Below are 22,053 nucleotides of genomic sequence, written 5' to 3' on the forward strand. Positions count from 1 at the left end.
TGCAAGCTCGACTATAGCGTGCAGTGACGATCACATACAAATATCTACGACGTCAAGGGCTCACTCTTTCAATCGACAAATGCGCAATGCTTGCGTTCACGCGCAAGCATATGTCGCAATAACCGATATTTATTAATGGGACAGCGATACCTGCTGTAACGCACCACAAGTGCCTTGGGGTTGTCGTACACAGAGATCTATCGTAGACGAGTCATGTCACAGTACTTAAATCTAAATTGAAGAGCTTTGCTCTCGTTTTTCGCCACGTAGCAAGAGCAAGAAGGGGCCCATCAGAATCATCGCTACTTCAATTGTACAATGCTCTATTTGTGGGATACATTCAATACAGCATGCCGGTGCTCTCCAATATGGGACCTAATTGTGTGAAGACGCTAGAGAGTGTTGAATCTCAATGCTTACGAAGATGCTTGGGTCTACCGTGCTGTACTTCCAGAAATGGGACAATCGCAGAAGCTCGGGCTTGTCCCATCAGTGTATACATGCTCTGCGAGCCACTTATAGTTCACCTCCGATTGCTGAGCAGACACAGACAACACCCACTGTCAGTACTACCCGCCACTCACCGAGATTGCAGTTTCTCAAGAGTAATATCGCGGCATGAAAGTATCACACCATCAAGGTTTTCTCCGCCAAATGCCCCAGCGTTGCCTCCATGGGTTCTGCCTAAACCACATGTTTTACGATATCTGAAATTACGAAGAAGTCGCTCATTTCTTCTTTTGACCTCAGACAACTGACCCTATATCACATTTATACAGCGTACAGTGATTCTCTGCACATCTACACCGACGTATTCATACGCTAAACACCTCCACCGCAGCCTTTGTCATCCCAGACATGAATATCGCTCGACGATTCAAGGTGGACCATAAAACCACATCATGCCGCAGAGCTTGTCGCTATCCGGGAGGCAGTAGGATTTATTTCCGGAGAGCGACCTCGAGCCTGGACGCTTCTCTGTGATGCCAAACCCGCTTTGAAAACCATTAATTGGATCATAAAGCAAGGTCCGTATTAAAGCTTGGCAATAGAAATCACAGAACTTATTCAGGTTGCTTCAACAAATGGTCATCCTATAACATTCCAGTGGATTCTCGCTCATTGCGGCGTGATGTGAAACGAAGAGGCAGACGCTGAAGCTAAAAATGCTTTAAGCAGTGCCCCTGAAGTACGCATTGCGTTTTCACGAGCTGACACGAACGCCCTGCTTCGCTGCATGATGCGCAGCTACACACTTCAGTACTGGACAAAACCGGAACGGCGACACCAGCGACTTCACAAATGGGACCCAGAAATGAGGTTCCGCATGCCCCCTAAATAAAACGGCAGCTCACAAGTATGATCCACCGCATTCGTCTTGGTGTAGCGTACACGAGACGTTACGCACATATCATCGGTCGCATTGACACCAGTCCTAATTCTGAACACTGTGATGAGCCACAAAAACTTGAGTACATATTTTGTGTCTGCCCGGCATACGCACGTGAACGACAAACACTGATTTCTTCTACTGAACTACATCGCATTAGGTCATTAACTGATGAGACCATGTTGGGCCCTTGGCCAGACACCAACAGTGCAACTGCGGTCACACGAGCAGTTATAACCTTTTTAGAAACAACTGGACTATGTGCGCGGCTATAAAATGTGTCTCAGCCAGAAAGAACACTACATACTCACCTCTTTATCTCACCATCGTCATCCATTATTCTTTCTTTTCCCCTTTCCCTTCCCCCAGTGTAGGGTAGCAGGCTAGAGCAAGCTATCGCTCAGGCCGACCTCTCTGCCTTTCTGTAAATAAACTTACCTCCTACCTTGTTGAGGACATGGCGTGGCTGTTTCGTCGAGCAGATCCCAATATGCTCGAAGCCAAAAAGGTTAGCCACCTCCTGCGGGGCGTTAAGGAGCAGCTGTTTGCTGGTCTCGTGCGAAACCCGCCAACAAGTGTTGATGAATTCTTCAAGAAGGCGACAACCATCGAACGCGCACTGCAACTACGCTACCGGCAGTATGACCGCACAACCGACAGTGAACCGATCAGCGCAGCAACCACGACCACAGCAAGGGCACCCGACGAAGGTTCTTTGCGTCAACTGATAAGAGAAATCGTACAAGAAGAGGTCAAAAAGCTCGTCGCCGAACCGAATGACTGCGCGATGGCCTCAGTAACAGAAGTTGTGCGCCAGAAGACAGGCAAGTGCTCTTGCTTCGTGAGCCGAGCACGAGCACCCCCAGGGCAAGCTATGCAGACATAGTCCGTCGACAACCAGCGAACGTGTCGACACCGCATCAGTACCACCAGCAACATCCAACGACAGCGCCTTGGTACCACAGAGAAGCTTCGACGCCGAGGCGGCCACTACTTCGCAAATCTGACATCTGGTGTACCCCCGGCAACAGGCCCCTGTGCTTTCATTGTGGGGAAGCAGGCCTCATCTTTCGTTATTGCCCTTGTCGTGTCGCTGCGTATCAAGGGTTTCCTTCCACTATACCTTGGCGCCATTTCAACAAAACACCTGACGTCAACACGAGTGTCTTGACCCCGCGGGATGTTCCTTCTGGGTTTCGGTCACGCTCACCCTCTCCTGGGCGTTATTCTCCATCCTCTAGACGGAGCACCACTGACATGTCAAGAGGGAGATCTCCTAGTCCACGCCAGGAAAACTAAAGGCAGCGACCTCAGGGGGGAAGGTTGTGAATCGTCGAGGTGCTGAAAATCCCCCAATACTGCCGAGCGAAGAGAGACACATTTTCAATGAATCGATGAAAGATGGGGTTGTTACTGCCGATGTTGCAATTACGATTGACGGACATGACGTCATGTCATTGGTCGACACTGGCGCGGACTTCTTATTAATGAATGAGAGTCTGGCAGACAAGCTCAGGAAGGTTAGAAAAGAATTGACAGGCCAGCAGATTAGAGGAGCTGGAGGGCAGCTACTCACACCTACCGAAAAAGTGTACCGCAAGAATGAAGATGGGGATGCATCCTTCGTTGCAGCCTTCGTTATTCTTTCCTAGTGTTGCAAATAGGCAATCCTAGGGATGGATTTTTTGCGTGAATATGGTGCCATCATAAATATACCAAACGGTGTACCGACCTTTACAGCGGATCAAAGCGCAGCGCTACACAGAAAATTTCTGCGAGTCATTGACGATGTGACCGTACCTCCGTTATTGTGCCGCCTTGATTCCGTCACGTGCAGCGCGGAGCATACTGGAGAAGGAATCACTGAACAAGTGTTGACGCTTCTACTCTCTCGCGGTGTTGCAACTGCCAGAAGTATCATCGATGTTGTGTGCGGTGAAGCGGAGGTTCTGTTGACGAATTTTACCAACGAGCGACGGCACATTACACAAGGCACTACAGTTGCCTACTTCGACAAGATCACCGAAATCCGCGAGTGTTTTGTAGTGCATCAGGACGAGACGCAAGCCACGTCAGCCCCACCACCTATTGACGTAAGCACGGATTTATCAGCAGCGCAGAGACAGCATCTGGTAGGTCATCTTTACCAGTTCAAAGACTGTTTTTCATCGACTTCGAGGGTCACTCAACCACCACTGACGAAGCACCAGATGATAATAGAGGAGACGGCAAAGCCAATACGACAGAACCTATACCGCGTAGCACCGAAAGAGCGTGAAGCAATCCAGGAACAAATGAAGAAAGTGCTTGATGATGACGTCATCCAGCCGTCAAGAAGCTCTTGGGCATCTCCGGTAGTGCTGGTTAAAAAGAAAGACGGAAGCTTGCGATATTGTGTCGACTAACGCAAGCTGAACCAGGTGACAAAGAAAGACGTGTACCCATTACCTCGCATCGATTATTCATTCGTAAGGCTGAGGTATGCACGCTACTTCTCGTCAATGGACCTCAAAAGAAGGTATTGGCAAATTGAGGTCGACGAGCGAGATAGAGAAAAAAAAATTACGGCATATTCACGGGGTGAATGATGATGAATGGGCGAAGCTCCGGAGGGATTCATCGGTAAACTGTGAATCTTCCGTGTTTTTCGCCCAGTCGATCATCATGTAAAGACGTGAGAAACGCTGTGTATGTATATACACAAATCAACTTTTACTTGTTTTTAGACGATGGATGGCTTGCGATGTCCCTTGCCTCGCGCGCTCGCACATCGGGATTCTGTCTGCGAGCGCGCGCTGCTGCCGCCTTGCGCTCTCTCCGCTGTGCAGCCTTATCCATCCGGCGACTCCGAGCGCGCGCCAACAGCGAACGGATTTTATTACAACGCTCCCCCTAGCGTACGTCGCCGCACTAAATCGAACGATTGCCTTCAACCAATGACACGCGCCATATGTGACATCATTCCTATTTTATAAGATCTCGCGTCTTTCATCAACTACAAGTACCGCTTTCTAGTTTATAACATCCTGCATCTTTTCATCATCAGCTACAAGTACCACTATCTAGTAAACACTACAAGAACTAAACGAGAGGTGGCTACATACAGGAGACGGTACCGCCATCTAGTGAAGACTGCAAGAACTAAACTAGAGGTGGCTACATACAGGGGACGGTACCGCCATCTAGTGTACACTGCAAGAACTAAACTAGAGGTGGCTACATACAGGCTACAGGGGACGCACAGCCCACGCCCTAAGGAGCTTCGCCCCTAAAATGGCTTTTGTAATGCCTGACAGGTTTTATGAATGTAAAGTCTTGCTCTTCGGATTGTGCTGAGCCCCCGCAACATTTCAGAGACTAATGCATACCGTTCTGCGAGGCCTTAAAAGGTAGACATGCATGGTCTAAATGGACGACGTCATTGTTTTTTCAAAAACATTTGAGAAACATCTGAGCAGGCTGCTATCGGTATTCAGGGCAATAAGGTCTGCCGGCCTGACACTGAAACCCAAGAAGTGTCATTTTGGTTTCGAGGAGCTCCAATTTTTAGGCCATGAGTTGAGCCATGAAGGTGTTCGACCTGATTCCTAGAAGATTACAGCCGCCTGAAAATTTCCGGTGCCGACAGGTAAGAAAGCAGTCAGGCGTTTGCTTGTCCTATGCACATACTACCGAAGGTTTATTGCCAATTTGTCCCACATAGCCTCGCCGTTAACATGTGCACGACTCACAAGAGGAGACGTTTCGTTCACATGGGGTGACGATCAACAAACGACATTTGACGATCTGCGACAACGCCTGCAGACTCCGCCAGTGCTTGCTCACTTTGATGAGGATGCTCCTATCATGGTCCACACAGATGCCAGCACCGTGGGTTTAGGCGCTGTACTCGTCCTGTGGCAAGACTCAGCCGAGCGTGTGATCGCATATGCTAGTAGGACGCTTTCCCGCGCCGAGTCCAACTACTCCACAACGAAAAAAGAGTGTGTTGCTGTCGTATGGGCGGTTATGAAGTATCGTACATACCTCTACGGTCGTTCCTTTCATGTAGTAAGCGACCATCATCCCCTCTGCTGGCTGACCAACTTGAAAGACCCGTCTGGTCAGCTTGCACGGTGGAGCGTACGCCTTCAAGAGTTTGATATGACGGTCGTGTATAAGTCAGGACGGCAGCACGCCGACGCTTATTGCTTATCAAGGTCACCGATAAAGCGCAACGACAACACAGAAGATGACAACTACGCGTCTGTAGGAGTCGTCGACACCACTACGATTTCGTGCAAGCAGAAGGAAGGCAGCGAGTTGCTTCCCTTTAGTGAATTTCTGAATGGCAGGACAACAACCGTTCCTCGATGATCTGCAAGGAGCCTTCCATCATTCTGCCTACGTACTGGTGTCCTCTATAAGAAGAATTTTCCTCCCAGAGGAAGCACCCGCCTACTTGTCATTTTGACGTCAATCCGTGAGGAGATACTTAGTGCTTGCCACGATGAGCCAACGTCCGGTGATCTCCGATACACACGCACATTGGCCAGAATCCAACAGAAATACTACTGGCCAAGACTTACAGCTATTGTAAAATACTACGTGCGCACGTGCTTCGATTGCCAAGGACAAAAATCACCACCGTTAAAACCAGCTGGGCTATTACAACCGATTCAAGTGCCCATGGTACCTTTTGCCCAAATTGGAATGGATCTCTTTTGACATTATCCGACTTGCCATGCTGGCAACAAGTGGGTAATAGTCGCTACTGACTATCTTACGCGCTACGCGGAAACAAAGGCTTTGTCAAGTGGCACCGCCGTTGAAAGCGCACGATTCTTCAGAGAAAATGTCGTCCTGAGGCACGGTGCTCCGACAATCATAATAACGGATCGAGGTACCGCTCTCACGGCCACGCTCCTGCAGACAGTACTTGAGCTCAGTGGAACAGCCCATCGGAAAACCATTTCCTAGCATCCACAATCCAACAGCTTAACAGAACGCCTCAACAAGACTATTACCGACATGTTTAGTGTGTACGTTAACGTTTATCACAAAAATTGGGACGAAATTCTACCGTACATCACGTTCGCCTATAATACAGCGCAGCAAGAAACTACACGAAGAACGCCATTCAGTCTCCTTCATGGCGGTGAAGTGAAAACGGTGCTTGACGCCATGTTACTGCATGACTGCAATAACATCGATTCAGTCGTTGCATCTTTTACCGAATGAGCAGAAAAAGCGAGGCAGCTTGCACGCCTCCGGATAAACCAGGAGCAACATTACGACGCCCAACGTTATAATCTGCGACACCAACATGTCGTTTATCGGCCCGGTGAAACCTTCTGGGTATGGAGTCCTATCCGCCGCCGGGGACTGTCTGAAAAATTGCTGAAGAGGTATATTTTGGCCCCTACACAGTTTTACAACGCCCGAGCTATGTTAATTACGTGGTCGTTCCTGCCAGCCCCTCGACAACTCGCCAGCAAAAACCAGAAATCGTGCACGTTGTGCGAATCAAGCCCTATTTTTCGGACTGATTTGCACCATACATCTACTGCACCGCCTTTTTTAAAAGAGCATCGGGACGCTGCTCTCTGGAGAGAGGCAAGTGCCGCATTGAATATGCAGCACCTAGAGAACGACAAAGAGCACGCGCACCGAAAGAGAAAGACGGGGTTCTGATCCGATCTGTTTGCCATTTTTCTAGTACAATTAAAACGAGTTGTCCGGTATTAAACTGCTGCCGTTTCTGCATTGTGACAATATCGCTGTACGCCGTGGGGTAGATCATGTGAAAGGTGTGCAGATATATGAAAATGTTCGGCTGCATTCTTCTTAGCGCTGTTGCCTCCGCAGCGCTGAGCTTGCTTGATGAGGACGTGAATACAGCTGCCTATTTTCCCTGTAGTACTTTAGACTCGTTGTTAAACATGGGTTCAGGGGTGTAGGGTCATCAATTGCATTGTCTTCAGTGGCCCGATGATTTGTGAAGCCTCGAGCTGCCTCGTCCGCGTGCAAGATCCCTGTCACGCCATCGTGCCCCGGTGCCTAAGTCAAACAGCCTGTACGTATTTTACTGCGGAATCCCATCCTGTCCCAACCAATATAGAGAGCGCCTGTGCTTCAATTTGGTTTTTTAGGTAGTTTCTGCAAGCTTTTTGCGAGTCTGTAATGATTGATATCGGAGCGTTTTGCGTCCATCCCCCTTTTATCGCGAGTGCCATGGCAACCTCTTCTGCTTGTGTTGTCGACGCCTGATCTATTGAAGCGCAGGCTGTAACTTTCTCTTTACGGTCGGTGACTACACACACGGATCTATTTGCATTGGTCTGATAAGGCGCGGCGTCAGTGAATCTGGCCATGTTCAGAAATCTTGTCATTTTGTCAATGTAGTCAACCCCTGCCTTTCTTCTCCCAGCATGCAGAGTAGGATCCATGTTGCTTGGTATTGGCAATATGGTGTGCCATTCTCTAAGTTCTCTTGGTACTTCTTCAGTTTCTTGGTGTTTTTGTAATAAAGTATCGCGCCCCAGTTTTGTTAGGACTGCTCTGCCTTGTTGGGGTCTGGAGAAAGTGATTTTCTTGCGCTAGTAGCTGGGCCTCGGATAATTCTTCAATTTTGTTAAAAAGACCAAGCGCCAGTAGTTTGTCGTTTGAAGTATTGCGCGGTAATCTTGGGGCTGTCTTGTAGGCCATTCTGATTATTTGGCTTGCTTTTTATTTCTCTTCCCTGTTCGTAATTTGATACGGAAGCGAGTAGGTAATACGACTCATGGCGAGGCTTTTGACCAATTTTTGGCTATATTGTTCTCTCATGCCTTTACGATTGCTAGTTATTCACGAGTTCATGCGTGAGATCTGCTGTACTGATATCTTGAGTTGATTTAGCGTGTGCAGATATCTCTGATTAGCTTGAAGCCACATTCCTAGTATTTGTAGGGTATCTTTCTCCGGAATCACATTTCCATCGAGCTTGACTTTCAGCTTTACATTCGGGTTGATCCTCCATGCTTTTCTCTTCGTGAAGCGAATGAGCTCTGACTTTTCAGCTGAGCACTGAAACCCGTATCCTTGCGTACTCTTATATGGTGCTAGCTGCCTGTTGTAACTTATCTTCTTTCTCTGCTATGCTGCCTGTGGTTGTCCATACCATGATATCGTCTGCTTATATCGCATGTTGTAGACCGGCAATATTTTTGAGTTTTCCTGCAAGGCCTGTCATGGCACTCTCGACCGTTCACTGACTGGGCGCCTCTGAAGGACATCGAGAAATGTGTGCTCGAAACACCACTTTCAAACGCCAACGCCGAGCAAAGAAAGCTGTTTGTTTTGTTAACCAAGCACGCTAGCTACTAGAACTGGAAACGCATGCCACGTTTCTTGCAACAGAAAAACGCCCCGTATGGCGATCGGCGCTATTGGCGCTGCAGTGTCAGAAAAAAAAGTTATTCTTCTCACGCTGGGTTCTCACGTGCGAAACGCTGTTATGAACGCTACGCAATGCATTCGTATTTCCTCACGATTTCTGTCGGGAACGGGAGGGGGGGCTTTTTTTTTGCTACGTATGAGCGAACGTTGATGCACTCTTACATAACAGTTCTACCACCTCCTGTGATTCAGCTGAACTGATTCACACAATATAATTTTTGTGATTTCATTCTTTGATTTTGTAGTGCAGGTACAGTAAAGAGGTAACCGGGGTACTAAGAAACGATACTCCAACCGGTGACCCAGTTATGCAGCCTTATTCCTGGCCAGGTATGGGAATGAATCGAGATAGGTAGACGGTAAATTTGTTTATTGACGTGCAACTAAAATGTTAATGTGGAAGTTTATGAAAAAACATTCCAGACGTAATTTCAAAACAGCAAATACCCCAAGGAATGAAGGGCTTTTACTTAAAAACAGCGGTCATTGTCACTACCATCAATAATCAGCTCCAAAATATAAGGAAGCTTTTCTAAGAATGACACGTGTGGGAACAGTACCTCAAGTATTTTAAAGGTGGTCTTATGGTCTTCGCTTGGCGTGTCATGTCATCGCCACTATTCGTGATAATCACATATGCGCCACAAATTAAGGTGAATCCCACTACTTAGCACCCATCCAAACTACAGCACTAAGTACATTATAAGTTGAATGTACATCATTGCTGCCTAAAACATTATGTCATAGTGAACAGTATAGTCTGGGAGACGATTTAGTCTCCAACCAAAAGTTTTGAAGAAACCCGACGTTTCGAAACCAATTTGGTTCCTTCCTTAGGAGGGCCTGCGGGGCTACGTAGCAGCGGCGTCTTCAAAGCACTTACGGGGAAAATAATGATCCCCTCCCTGTTTCTCGTTTTACGGTGGAGCGCAGTCCATGTGTATACACTGGGGGAAGGGTTCGAGAGAGCGGTTGATGTTATGGGCTGTCCTCTGTATGTGCCACGATTCGAGTAATAACCTTCTCTTCCAGTTTGGCTTGCTGTCAAGAATGGCCATTGCTTCGAAATTGATCCGGTGATCCAACGTCTCAGCATGTTCGGCAACTGTGCTGCGCTCTTTGTAGATCTTCCGCACATCGTTGGCGTGTTGCTTTAGTCATTCCGGTAGGTTTTTCGTCTCGCCGATATACGAAGAGGGGCACTCGGTGCACGGAAATTTGTAAACGACACCGGGGGTCCTGTTTATTGTTGGCCGGTCGTTCAGGCGGGGGAGGAAGCGACCCAGCGTACACAAAGGCATTGGTGCGATGCGAACCCCTTCCTTCTTGAGAGAGAGAGAGAATAAGCTTTATTTAGCTCTGGAGCTGTTCTGCCAAGCACTGTTCTGCAGAACGCTTGTGGATGGGTTTTAGTCCAGGACTTCTGCGATTCTTAAAAATCCGCGCCAACATCTCGCTGGTTTCCTAAACGCATGGGATCGGTACGCGTTTCGGGGGGCTGCCAATCAAGGTTGATTGGACATTTCGTATCCTCTGTTGCTGTGCTCAGTGGGTGGTGGCTCAAAATGAATTTTTTGGGGTATCCGTATTTTCTGAGGTCTGGAATTACGCGGGCCTCTTCTTTCTTTCTTTTTTTCGCTCCGTGTTCGGAGCATAAGTTCTTAGCTCTCTGGAGTAGCGTGGTCACAACCGATGATGATGATGAAAAACATTTATTATAAAAGAGAGAGGTACGGGGCCAAAGCATGACCCCGCTACATGGTCGGCGTCCTCAGTCCGGGACACCGCATGACGAGGCCCCTACTCGCGCCCGTCTCACCAGAGCCCGTTGAGACTCTAGTGATGAGCAGTTGAGGAGGGCAGTCTCCCATGCCTCTCGGGAAGGGGTAGGGGAAGAGGGTACGTGGGGATTTTTCAGACATGCCCATACCATGGGGAAGATATCACACGTCTCCCCACAGTGTGGGCACCACCCATCTGTGTTCGCATCGAAATGTTTTAGGATTGCAGGCCAGAGTAGAGTACCTGTCTGCAGGCGCCTTAGAGTTCGCTCTTCCGCCTTACTCAGCCCCTTTGCAGGAACCGGGTAAAGGCGGTGAGTGTCGCGATAATAGGTCAGAATTTCTTTGAACCACAGCAGCGGTGTATTGGCCTCCGAGTCATAAGAGCCTAAGTGAGAAGCCCGGTGGGTAAGCGCTCGGGCGGCCGCGTCAGCGGCCTCATTACCTCGTAAGCCCTGATGGCGAGGAGCCCATACGATGCATTTCGGGGCTGGATCAGCGAGAGCCCATTTTAGAATTTGGCTGGCTAGGGGGGATATCTCTCCTACCAAGTAATCAGCACATGCTTTCCGGGAGTCCGTGATGATAACTTTCGAGTTGGGGTCCGCAGCAGCAAGCGCTATCGCGACTTCCTCAGCGCGCTCTGGATTTTGTGCTCGGAACGAGATCCCATTGACATGCTTTTCCCGCTGAACTACACAGGCGTGTAAAATCCTGTGGGCGAAGACCCTGCTATATCTACGTAGAATACACCAGGTCGGGAGCCGTGTTGCCTCTCAAGCGTCCGAGCCCGCGCCTGTCTTCTGCTTTCGTGCGTGTGCTTATCCATGTTACTGGGGAGTGGAGAGACCGAGAGCATATGCCGCCACAGTTCCGGAATACGCTCCGCCTCCTCGGCAGTGCAAGTGAGCTGTATATGTAAGCGGTTCAGCAGGCGGCGCCCGTGAGCCGTCTGCACGAGCAGCGTATATTGATTCATAAGCTGGGCCTCCCGCAACACCTGGTAGGAGTTGAGCACACCTAATGCCCTCAGTTTGGCTTTGAAAGTGGCCACCGGGAGATCCAGAGCTCGTTTAGTAGCCTTACGAATGATGGCATCTATTCTATCGTCTTCTTGCTTGTTAGTGCGAAGGTATTGGACGGCGTAGAGGATCCAGCTAGTCACGAAGGCATTGGTGACCCGAAGCGCGTCCCAGCCCCGCAGACCACCCCGCTTGTTGGAAACGCGGTGGATTATGCGCCCTATTTGTTCACCTATTCTCTTGAGTTTCGCTATTGTGGAGTCCGGTCTGAGTCTGCGGTGAATGAACAGGCCCGGAATCCGGAGCTCCTCCACCTCTCTGATGGGAACCCCAGACAGGGAGATGTGTATGGCTGACTTATCTCTTGGCTTCGCTCTAACGTGCAGAAGCTCTGATTTGTTTGGAGCACATTGGAGTCCACAATCGTTGGCATACGCCTCGACTATGGATGCGGCTGCTGAAGGCGTTCCTGCATTTCACCAAGGCTCCCTTCAGTGGTCCAGATTGTAATATCATCGGCATATACTGCGTGTTGTGTGCCTTCCGCCCTGGCCAATTCGTTTGGAAGGTGCATCATAGCAATGTTTAAAAGGAGCGGTGATAACACTGCTCCCTGTGGGGTACCCCGTGTTCCCAGTCACAACCGAGGCCTTGTGGCTGGCAGGGTAGAAAGAATTAAATTGATGGTAGCGGCCGGTGTGCGCTGGCTTGCTGTGAACGGAGAACTCCAGGCCGTTGCGCTTTCTTGCCACCTGGACGTCGAGAAAGGGCAGGCAGTGGCCTTTTTCGGTGAGACGAAAAACCTACCGGAATGATTGAAGCAACACGACAACGATGTGCGGAAGCTCTACAAAGAGCGCAGCGCAGTCGCTGAACATGCGGAGACGTTGGATCACCGGATAACTTTCGAAGCGACGGCCCTCTTTACAAGTGAGCCGAATCGGACGAGAAAGTTATTACTCCAGTCGTGGCACATGACATCCAGAACATCAACCGCTCTTTCGGAACCCTTCCCCCAGTGTATACACATGGGCTGCACTCCACCATAAAACGAGAAAGAGAGAGAGGGGAGTCATTAACCTCCGCGCGAGTGCTTTGAAGACGCCGCTGCTACGTAGCCCCAGAGTCACTTCTAAGGTACCGAGCTGAATACGAAACGTCAGGTTTCTACAAAACTTTTAGCTGGAGCATCTCCCAGTTTCATACCCAACCAGGCAGACTTCTGTCGAATGTTCACATTTGAGCAGTAGTCTCAAAATGTCCGTCAATACTCGCAATGTTCATACACTGTCGCGCCGCCAAGGGGAATTCTGGAGCGTCCTCTTAAGGATGATCAGTAGGTAGACGCTCCCTTCTTCGGCTGTGCTACCTTCAGTGTTAACGTGCTAGCAAGAAATAGAAACCATTTCCGTGCATCGGTGAATATACGGGACCGTCCGTGGCGCGATAAATCTGCTTCGGTCTTGCGAGACGCGAAGTTTTCGTGAGAATACGTGACAACTCACGCGTTCGAATACAGTCGCAGAGTACACATATCAGCTTCGCGAGATCTACTGCAGCCACGTTGAATAGTTGATTGTTATCGTTTAACGCTTGCAGCTGAAACTCACTTTGTTTTGCGTGTGTATAGCATTCGTCAGTGCTTTTATATATATAGTGCATGACTCCCATAACATTCATTGTACGCAGAAAGTAGCCTAGGCTTGCGATTTGCTCTTCCAAACCTTCATAAATGCTACGCCGCTTGATTTTTACGTTCATTGATAGATGACGGCCAACTACAAGTGATCGAATTCTCGCCAGGTGTCAGAGTGAATTGCTCTCCGCGCCCAGAATAACGTGCTGAGTGGCGCCATGTTGATGTTGCGCGTGGTGAGTGACATGTTGTTGGTGTTATCGAAGTCATTCGGCGCAGAGAATTCCTGAGATTACTTTCAGCAGTGGTGTTCGGAGAAATCGTTTTGCTGCCGAGGATACTTTACTAGGCCTAGAATGCAACGAGAGTCATAGCGACGATAAACTGTTAGCTGTTAACTCACGACAGCGAGTGGCCCTTCACGTCCCCTAACAAAATAATGCTTTTTTAACGCTCGTACGTCACTCTGATTTTATTTCATTGTATAACATTCTTCAGTGAGCTCAAAATAAAAGCATAGTTTTTCTTATGAATTGCATGTAGCCCAGCTACAGTGGAAATTACGGCGCGCCGCACGCCACCAACACACTCGAGCTCGACCAGCGAAGCAAAACGGTTAGAGCAATGAAGCGTGTAGTGAATTGTGCACTTTTAGAGTGTTATCGTGGCTGTGACACAAGCGCTTCTCAATAGGGAATTAAATCCTTTTGTTCCACTGAAGAAACGACTCCACGGTGCTCAGAGCTCAAGTAATGACTACGGTGTAATAAAATCAACGTTTATTTCCGATTCTGTATTACACAAACAAAGATCTGTGAAAAAAGCTGTGTTTTAAAACAGTTTGTCTCGTTCACAGCCCCATACGAAAAAATGAATACAAAGTAAAATGAAGGTGTAGCACTTCATGGGTAGTGCGCTGCAACCACGTGTACATATTGTAGTTATCATTTAACACATATATGAACAGCAGATTGAAAGTGACAATACTACAGTGTGTAGAACAACAGACATGATAACATGAGTGTTATGTAGAAACAAAATATAAGGCACCTAATACGCTACATAAAAAGACTTACATTCCAACAATATACACTATATATATCAAAATCCAAGGAATAAATGCACGCAACCAAAAAAGGAATCTACATCTAGAAGCTTTGTCTTGTGACTGAATGAAAAAGTACATAATCAAATGTGCTCATACTTTAATATTCAAGGGCTACACATTTCCAAATATTTCATAGATGTCATGGTATAAACACTTGAATAGGTCAAAATCCTTTAGGTCACAGTAATTTCAAAGAACTCAAAGAGTGTAAAATAAACGCTGTTTGCATGAGTTGAACCATGTTATATCAACATTACATTTCTCTCCGTGACAGGTGGATTACTGTTCATTCTTTGCCCGCAGGTTGGCTAGAATGCCGAGATATTTTATGTGCCTGAAAGTTTTCGATCAGAATTTTTCGCTTAATGCACAACTACACAGCTGGTGCACCCTAATTGTTCCTGAGCTACAAATATTGATCCAGTAGATGCCACAAAATGAGCTTTTATTATAAGCATTATACATTTTTCTGAATACTTTTGCAACAATAGTAGCTGTCGACATAACTCATGCCAAATAACAATAGTTTAATTGAGAGTTGAGAACTGAATAATATAGCAAAGGCCTAAATCTTTCTGAAAGCAAATACTGAATTTGACCCATTACACTTGTTACGTGAGCAAGTTTTCGCAAGACATATTCCACATGATAGTTCCAGGTCATGGTCTCTGAAAAGTTGGGCCATGACATTTAAAATAGTTAACTATCTGAATTTTCGAGTACTTAATTTTACATCAATAATGAGATGGAATTCTTTTGTTTTTAGTCGGCAATATAACATGTTTCGTTTTGTTTTCCATAATACGCATACCATTTGCTGCTGACCATCTTTCTAGCGTTATCATTGCTTTGTTACAAGTTATTATAGGCTCGGTCATGTCCTGAAGATATTGTACTAGTATCATGAGCATGTGTGATATATTTGGCCTTGTTAGAACTATTTATGATATCATTAAGATATATGTTAAATAATAGTGGTCTCAATATGCTGCCTTGCGTTACTCCACATCGTACAGGCTGCATGATATATTAAGAGTTCTTTATGGATAATTCTTGTCTGCTGGATAGATAACTGTCAATAAGCGATTGAACATAGCCTTAAATACCACAGCAGTGCAATTTAGTTAGCAATATCTTTTTTTTTATTTTCAAATAATGTTGGCCGTTATGGCCGTAATAGGGTTGGTACAGTAAATGTTAACATGTAAAAATTGGCACATCCCACGTACAGTGGGAATCAATGATATGCGATGCACGAGTGAGAAATGTTCATATGTCACATTAAAATCAGCACGCCGTTACGAGGTGGAGGTAAATTATGCCGTACATGACTTCCGTGTCATGATTATTATGTTTGGATGTGTTCTTTATTTTTGTAATCTGTTCAAGTCACGGGATACCAAATTCATTATACGTGGAGACAGAGAAACGGCCGCGAGCACACTATGAACCTGGTGTGTTGTCATGTTCTTACATGAAATGAGTGTCAGGATTATCATGTTTGCACCAGTCATATATTTCGTCATCCATTCACGTCACGTAACAACAAATTTGGGATATGTGGAGCTAGCAAAGTGTCCGTGAGCGAATCATGAAGGACCCAGTATACTCCCATGTAGCATTGACACGCGCACACGCTGGGCACAGTGACGTTTTATACCTTAGCAAAACGCGAGCACTCTATAATCTGACACCAGGCGCGACCAGCGTCCGTCGTCGCGGCTCGATGGCAAGCGGCGCGAAATGCGACATGGTGCATTTTGCGCCGATGCGTTATCCTGACAACACTGCGTCTCCCTCTTTTCGTGACGGAGGGCCGCCGGACGGGCTGAAACGCGCAGGCGTCAAAGCAACGCAGCGCGGCGCGCGCCTGTGAGTATATGGCAGGACCGGCGCCTGGCGTCGCAACGCCGGCGTGATGCGATGAAATGAACTCCGGCGAGCACGCACACCACGTCACGTCAAAATGTATTGGCGCCTCGACTGGGGCACGTAGTCATGTTCTCACATGACACGCATCTCATGATTATCATGTTTGCTCCAGTCACCTACCTTCGTCATTCATTGGCGTCATGTAATACCAAATTTTGCATATGTGAAGCTAGCAAAACGGCTGTGAGCGCATCTTCAGTGCGGCATGTAGTCATGTTGTTACATGACATGCATGTCGCGATTATCTTAATTGTATGTGTAATTTACCTATGTTGTCCGTCCACGTCACGTAATACCGAGTTTGGTACTTGTGACGCAAGCGAAACGGCCGCGAGCGATCATGAGCGTGGGACTTACTCATGCTGTTACATGACACGCATCTCATGATTTTCATGTAAGGGTCTGTCGATTGGGCTAGCCATGCAATCATTTCTACCATATCAGTTTTGCAACATGCCATGTGAACGAAACTGCTGGAAGAGCTGCAGGACCATGAATTGTAAATCATGACATTCATGACATATATAATCATTTTCATGTTCTGACTAGTCAGTTGTGTTCCTCATATAGTCATGTTATGCCATACCAAGTTTGGTCTGTACCATTATCGAAACGGCTAGTCGCGGAAGTTCGATAACAATTGCTTCGCATCTAACAAAAACAAGTGAAACGTTTCGTACTGAAGACAGAACTTTGAAAAACATATCTATCTAAAACAAAAAAATATTTTTAAAACGCTGATAATAGAAACGTACATACATATATTGTAATGAAAAGATAGTATGCAATATGCAGTAACTACATACAGGATGTATTTTGAAACAGCATGGCAATGTATGTACAATACTATTGCAACACCCAATGTTCACGACATATTTTAATGCACTCTCTAAAGCTTTTTATGCTCTTCAATGTCAGTACCGGTACTGGAAACTGATTCCACTTTTTCATCGTTCGCGGAAAAAAAAATAAGCGTATACATCTATATTGCATTTTGGAACCGAAAACACAAATATATCGCATGATTTGACATTGATGGAGGGCCTGGAAACAAGATGAGGTTTAGTTTCAATATTGAAGTGTCTTATTGACAACAAAAAACGAAGAAATATAAGTTGACTAATTTTCCGGCATTGAGCTAGCGTAGGCAATTCAAGCAATCGAAACATTTCAGAAACGGAGTCATTTTGATAATAACGCTATAAACTTAGCCTTGTGGCTTTTCTCTGTATTTTTTCAATTCCATTTATTAACCCCGATGGGATCTTACGGTAACTAAATCAAAGACCTTGGACAAATCAATAAAAAACGCTATTACCAGTGCCGTTTCTTCAAATTATGTAACTATGTACTCTTTTGCTGCAGGAGTGCCAGCTCAGAAGATTTTTTTTTCGAAATCTATGCTCAGCAGGCGTACGTGAATTGGGCTTTTCAATAAACTTCAAATTCATGTATGCAGAAGTTTTTGAAAGGCCATGGACAAGACCGGCCAAATCTAAACACATCTATAATTACCTAAATCGTTTCTATGACCTTTTTTTATAAAGTACAGCCACTTTTTCCGCTTGCATGTTGACCGGAAAAACGAACTTTGTTAAGCAGACATTAAAAATATCTGCAAAATAGGAGCGATAAGACCAATGCTACCTTAACAAAGTGTATTTGAACTCCATGAACGTCACTGCTGGTACTAATTTTTACTGTTGGTGAGACTTCATGGGTGGTGATGGGAGATAAATAAAACGACTAAACATTTCGGTTTTTACGTACTCGGAAACATCATGCGCACTTCCGGTTGTAGTCATGTGGGTGAAAAAAAAATTAAATGCGTCGGTAATTTCTGACCCATCTACATCTTTGCCGTTGACTTTTAACTAAAAAACATAGGCGATAGAACAACCACGTTGAAGGAGCGTGTTTAATAGATCCGATAAAACGTCGGAGCGATTGCCAGGAACGTTAAGATATATAGATTGATAGCGTGTACTCGCTGACCGTAAACATCTTGTAAGTATGTTGGGATAGTTCTTGAAGACCGCGAGGTCCTCCAATAAACGTGTTCGCCAGAAAGGTTTATCTCTCTTTTTCATTTGATCACGCAACTCGAGAGTTACCCAAGGTTTTGATATTTTAAGAGGCAATTGGCGTTGTTTTAGTGGGAAATGCACATGATACGCTCATTCGAAAAGGCTACAAATTTATCGTAAACGCCCTATGCATCTATAGTTTTTGTCTGTATCGGTCCAGTCTATCTGCAACAGACTTTCACGACATGCACCCGGTGCATTTACCATAATTGATTGAAATATAATTTCCCGGGGCTTTGTTGTATGTTATGTCATTTGCTCTGCACATAATAATACTGGAAGATGGTCCCTGATACTATCCTATAAAACACCCGACCTAATAGTTACTTCGAGTAAATATGTAATAAAGAGATCAAGAACTGACTCACACTCAAGGGTCACTCTGGTTGGTACTATAATTGTGTTCATGAAGCCATTGGACATAATGACAGCATTAAAATCACGAGAACCAGAGTTAAGAAATTCAAAGTCAATGTTGAAATCTCCTCCAGCAATAAGAATATGCTTATTTTCTGTCATATCAGCCAGGAAGTGGTCATAATAACCGAGACATGTGGCCTTGTCATCTTGTGGTGATCAATAGCAAACAATAACTTGGCGTTGTTTGCACAAACACAAAGCACTTCGTAATCAGCGGTAGTCTGTGTAAAGCGACCAAACAATTCACATGGAATAGTATCAGATATTAGCAGAGCAACGACCACTCTAGCGGTTTAAATAAGATGTTCTGTAATTCAAGAGCCTAAATACATTCCTTTCATTACTACTCCATGCTTCAATGAGCATTATGGCCGAGTACTTGAATGAAACTTCAGTGAAAATCGTTTCCAGGCACAGTTACTTATTTCTTTTCGACCTAGCATTTAGGTGCATATGAAACATGTACAGCACTCACGGATTCAAACGGGACCTACGTACGCGAGGCCGCCAGTGCATGTGCCGCCGCTCGTGGACGTTCGCGAAACCAGGCTGTTGCATTGTGGTATATATTGAGGAAGAGAACACCTACAGAGCAGGATTACTCCTTCCGGTCACCAAAGAGTCGGCATTTAGTTCATAAAGCGCACACTGTCAGTGTGGTGGTGCAAGGCCCGCGCGCTTTTGCGTGCATGCAGCCCGAATTGCATAAACGGTGCGCACTATTTAAGCAGACGACGCTCTCGATCTGCGCTCTTCGATGATGAGGCACGTAGGAGATATTGAGCCTGACTTTTGCTCGTAGACATTATAAACAGCTGCACAAAAGCATGAAGTTTGTCAAGCTTTTTGTCACGACGAAAAGGAAAAGCAGCAGCCACGGGTCTGCTTTCGTGCAGTATTAAAACCATCACTCAGTATTTTGCTGCTTCGCCACGAGCAGCCAATATTGCGGCTATTTTGCGTGCCAAACATTTGTAGAGCTGCTGGCCATGGAAGGACAGTTGAGCTTCTGCCACATTTATTCAAAAATAGGCCACAGTTTTCCCAGCGACACTAATACGTAATAATATTTCTATGTTGCATGAAGGCAATCCTGCCACTCGTTTTCTTTCTTGTCGAGGAAGAAAGCATGAAGAAAAATTTCAATGCTTTTCTGGAGATGTTTATCAGGTATACGAATGCACGGAAGGCGCAGCCTCCTAACCGAATCTTGTGTCTTACTTGTACAGTATGCGTACCGCATAGCCTAAGCGCTCAAAACAAGAGAATCTCGCGCCGCAATAAAAGTGGTGCACAGCGGTGAGCTAGTGCGGTCGACACGCAAATGTGCGTGAGTCTTGCAGCACCACGCTGGAGGTGTACACATGGTGAACTACAGACCGACACTTTGGCGACCGCAAAAAGTAATGCTGCTCCGTAGGTGTTCTTCCCCTCGCTCTATACCACAATAGAACACATTGGTTGCGCACCCACCAGCGGCGGCACATGTACCGTCGGCCACGCTCTCCGATTGTCCTGTTTCAATCCGTGAGTACTGTACATGAATTACGAAGTAGCTGACGTACGACAACATTCAGGCCATTTGGTAGATAATACCGATAAGAACTCATATATAATATTGTTCCTCCCGGCATGACACTGCTGGGTACTCACCATTTTACCTTCTGTTTGAACGCGAACCAACATTGCCGTTGGATACCTTACTGCCAGCCGCTGCACAGTCTACTTCTGAATATGCACGCGACGCTGTTATCCGAGCTGACCATGCTCGTCAGCTTGCCCGCAGCAGATTAATGGCGTCCCAAGACTCGCAGAAGCAACGTTACGACGAGTGGCATCGCGACGAACATTTTCCGACAGGTTCCCTCGTTCTTATTTTGTCCCCTATGCGAGATGCAGGCCTTTCAGAAAAGCTTCTCTCTCGTTTCACGGGCCCATACCGCGTGCTTAGACGAGTGATCAACAATACATATGAAATTGTCCCTGATAATCGATCAACCTCTTCTGCTCTGCTGTCCCGGGACATCGTCCACGTATCAAGGCTCAAGCGTTACCACACTGCTCCTGCTGTGGCCCCGTAAGCTCACCGGGTCGGCGCTTTTGCCGCCGGGGGTCTTGTTACGTGATTTCGGCTGACTGAAACAGGGCATAGTGGGAAATACCCAAGAAAGGTACCTCAGACTGAGAGTAAAGAAGTGGACGTTGTCGGTGAGCTGCATTGTGGCTGTGAACTGACCGTGCTGTTATTTTCCACGTAACAATATTTTACAGAGTAATACAACTGGGACCAGGTAATATAATGCCTATACAACTTATAATAGTTTCGAATATGAACCGCACGTGCTCCTTTCGTCTTCCGCACAAGCACTGTACCATGACTGTACCAGACATAGTCGTTCTTTTTCTAGCTTCGCTCTTCGATTCCTTCAGCAGTTCCCTGCAGTGCCGAGTCAAATTTTCGTGAAAGAAACAGCCTAGTCGCATTGTTTCAAGTTTCTTTTCTTTGCTAACCATGTATCTTCAGTCTGCCGTTGAACAAAGCGAACAATCACTCCTGGTATTGTATCCGGTTTGGCTGGGAGTCCGTAGACAGACACTACGTCTGGGGCCTGCAGGTGAGGGACTTTGACCTCGTCAGCTCCTTTATTTAGCGATGCTATCATATTTTCATTTGGCCCCAGACGGCGTTCATAATTTTACAAGTCCAATATTTTGTTTCTGTACTCCAATTCATCTATCTATCATTCTAGTTCACTCTGCGTGGTTTGGTGAGAAGCCCCTTTTCCTCCAGTTCAACCACTTTCTTTCCTCGCTGTTTAAGTTAATTTTCTTGGCGATTATTTGTTTTTTCATATAATATATTTGTTTGACATGAACCACAGAATCTGCTTCATCCCATGAACATTTTCTGTCAACAGCGGAAGGCTTGCAAGCTTTACACTAAAGGAAGGAAGAACAGCTTTCATATCTGAGCAGTCTAAGCTGTCATTAGGCAATGAAGGTGAACCCCCCTAACGGACACCGCCACATTTGCTTCTGGCAGCATTTTTCACTTTAAAGACTTTTCTGTCATTCCTGCACACTTTCAGAGATGATACGTGCCCCTACACTCCCTATATTACACAGGAACACACTCAGCAGATATAGATAGGCAAATTGCATGGTGAAAACAATGTCAAAATTCCAAGAAATAAAAATTTGGTGGCAGCGGTGGCTCTACACAAAAAAGTACAAAAATTGCACTGAATGACTGACCTG

At 46.3% G+C, this 22,053-nt stretch overlaps 1 protein-coding gene across 8 annotated transcripts in view; it reads left to right on the forward strand.

Moving 5' to 3' along the window:
- The window catches only part of LOC142817981 (uncharacterized), a 193,702-nt gene that overhangs the window by 77,733 nt on the left and 93,916 nt on the right, over positions 1 to 22,053 (forward strand). For 4 of the 8 annotated variants that reach the window (XR_012895455.1, XM_075896091.1, XM_075896090.1 and 1 more), the window contains one exon: positions 9,060 to 9,139. The exons of the other annotated variants lie outside the window; for them this stretch is intronic. Coding sequence is in view for 3 of the 4 variants with exons in the window: in XM_075896091.1 (XP_075752206.1) it covers positions 9,060 to 9,139 (80 nt within the window). In the remaining variant the exon portion in view is untranslated. The remainder of the gene's footprint in view (positions 1 to 9,059; positions 9,140 to 22,053) is intronic. 8 annotated transcript variants of the gene reach the window in all.

Source organism: Rhipicephalus microplus, chromosome 5, assembly GCF_043290135.1.
Source record: "Rhipicephalus microplus isolate Deutch F79 chromosome 5, USDA_Rmic, whole genome shotgun sequence".
Classification (NCBI taxonomy): domain Eukaryota; kingdom Metazoa; phylum Arthropoda; class Arachnida; order Ixodida; family Ixodidae; genus Rhipicephalus; species Rhipicephalus microplus.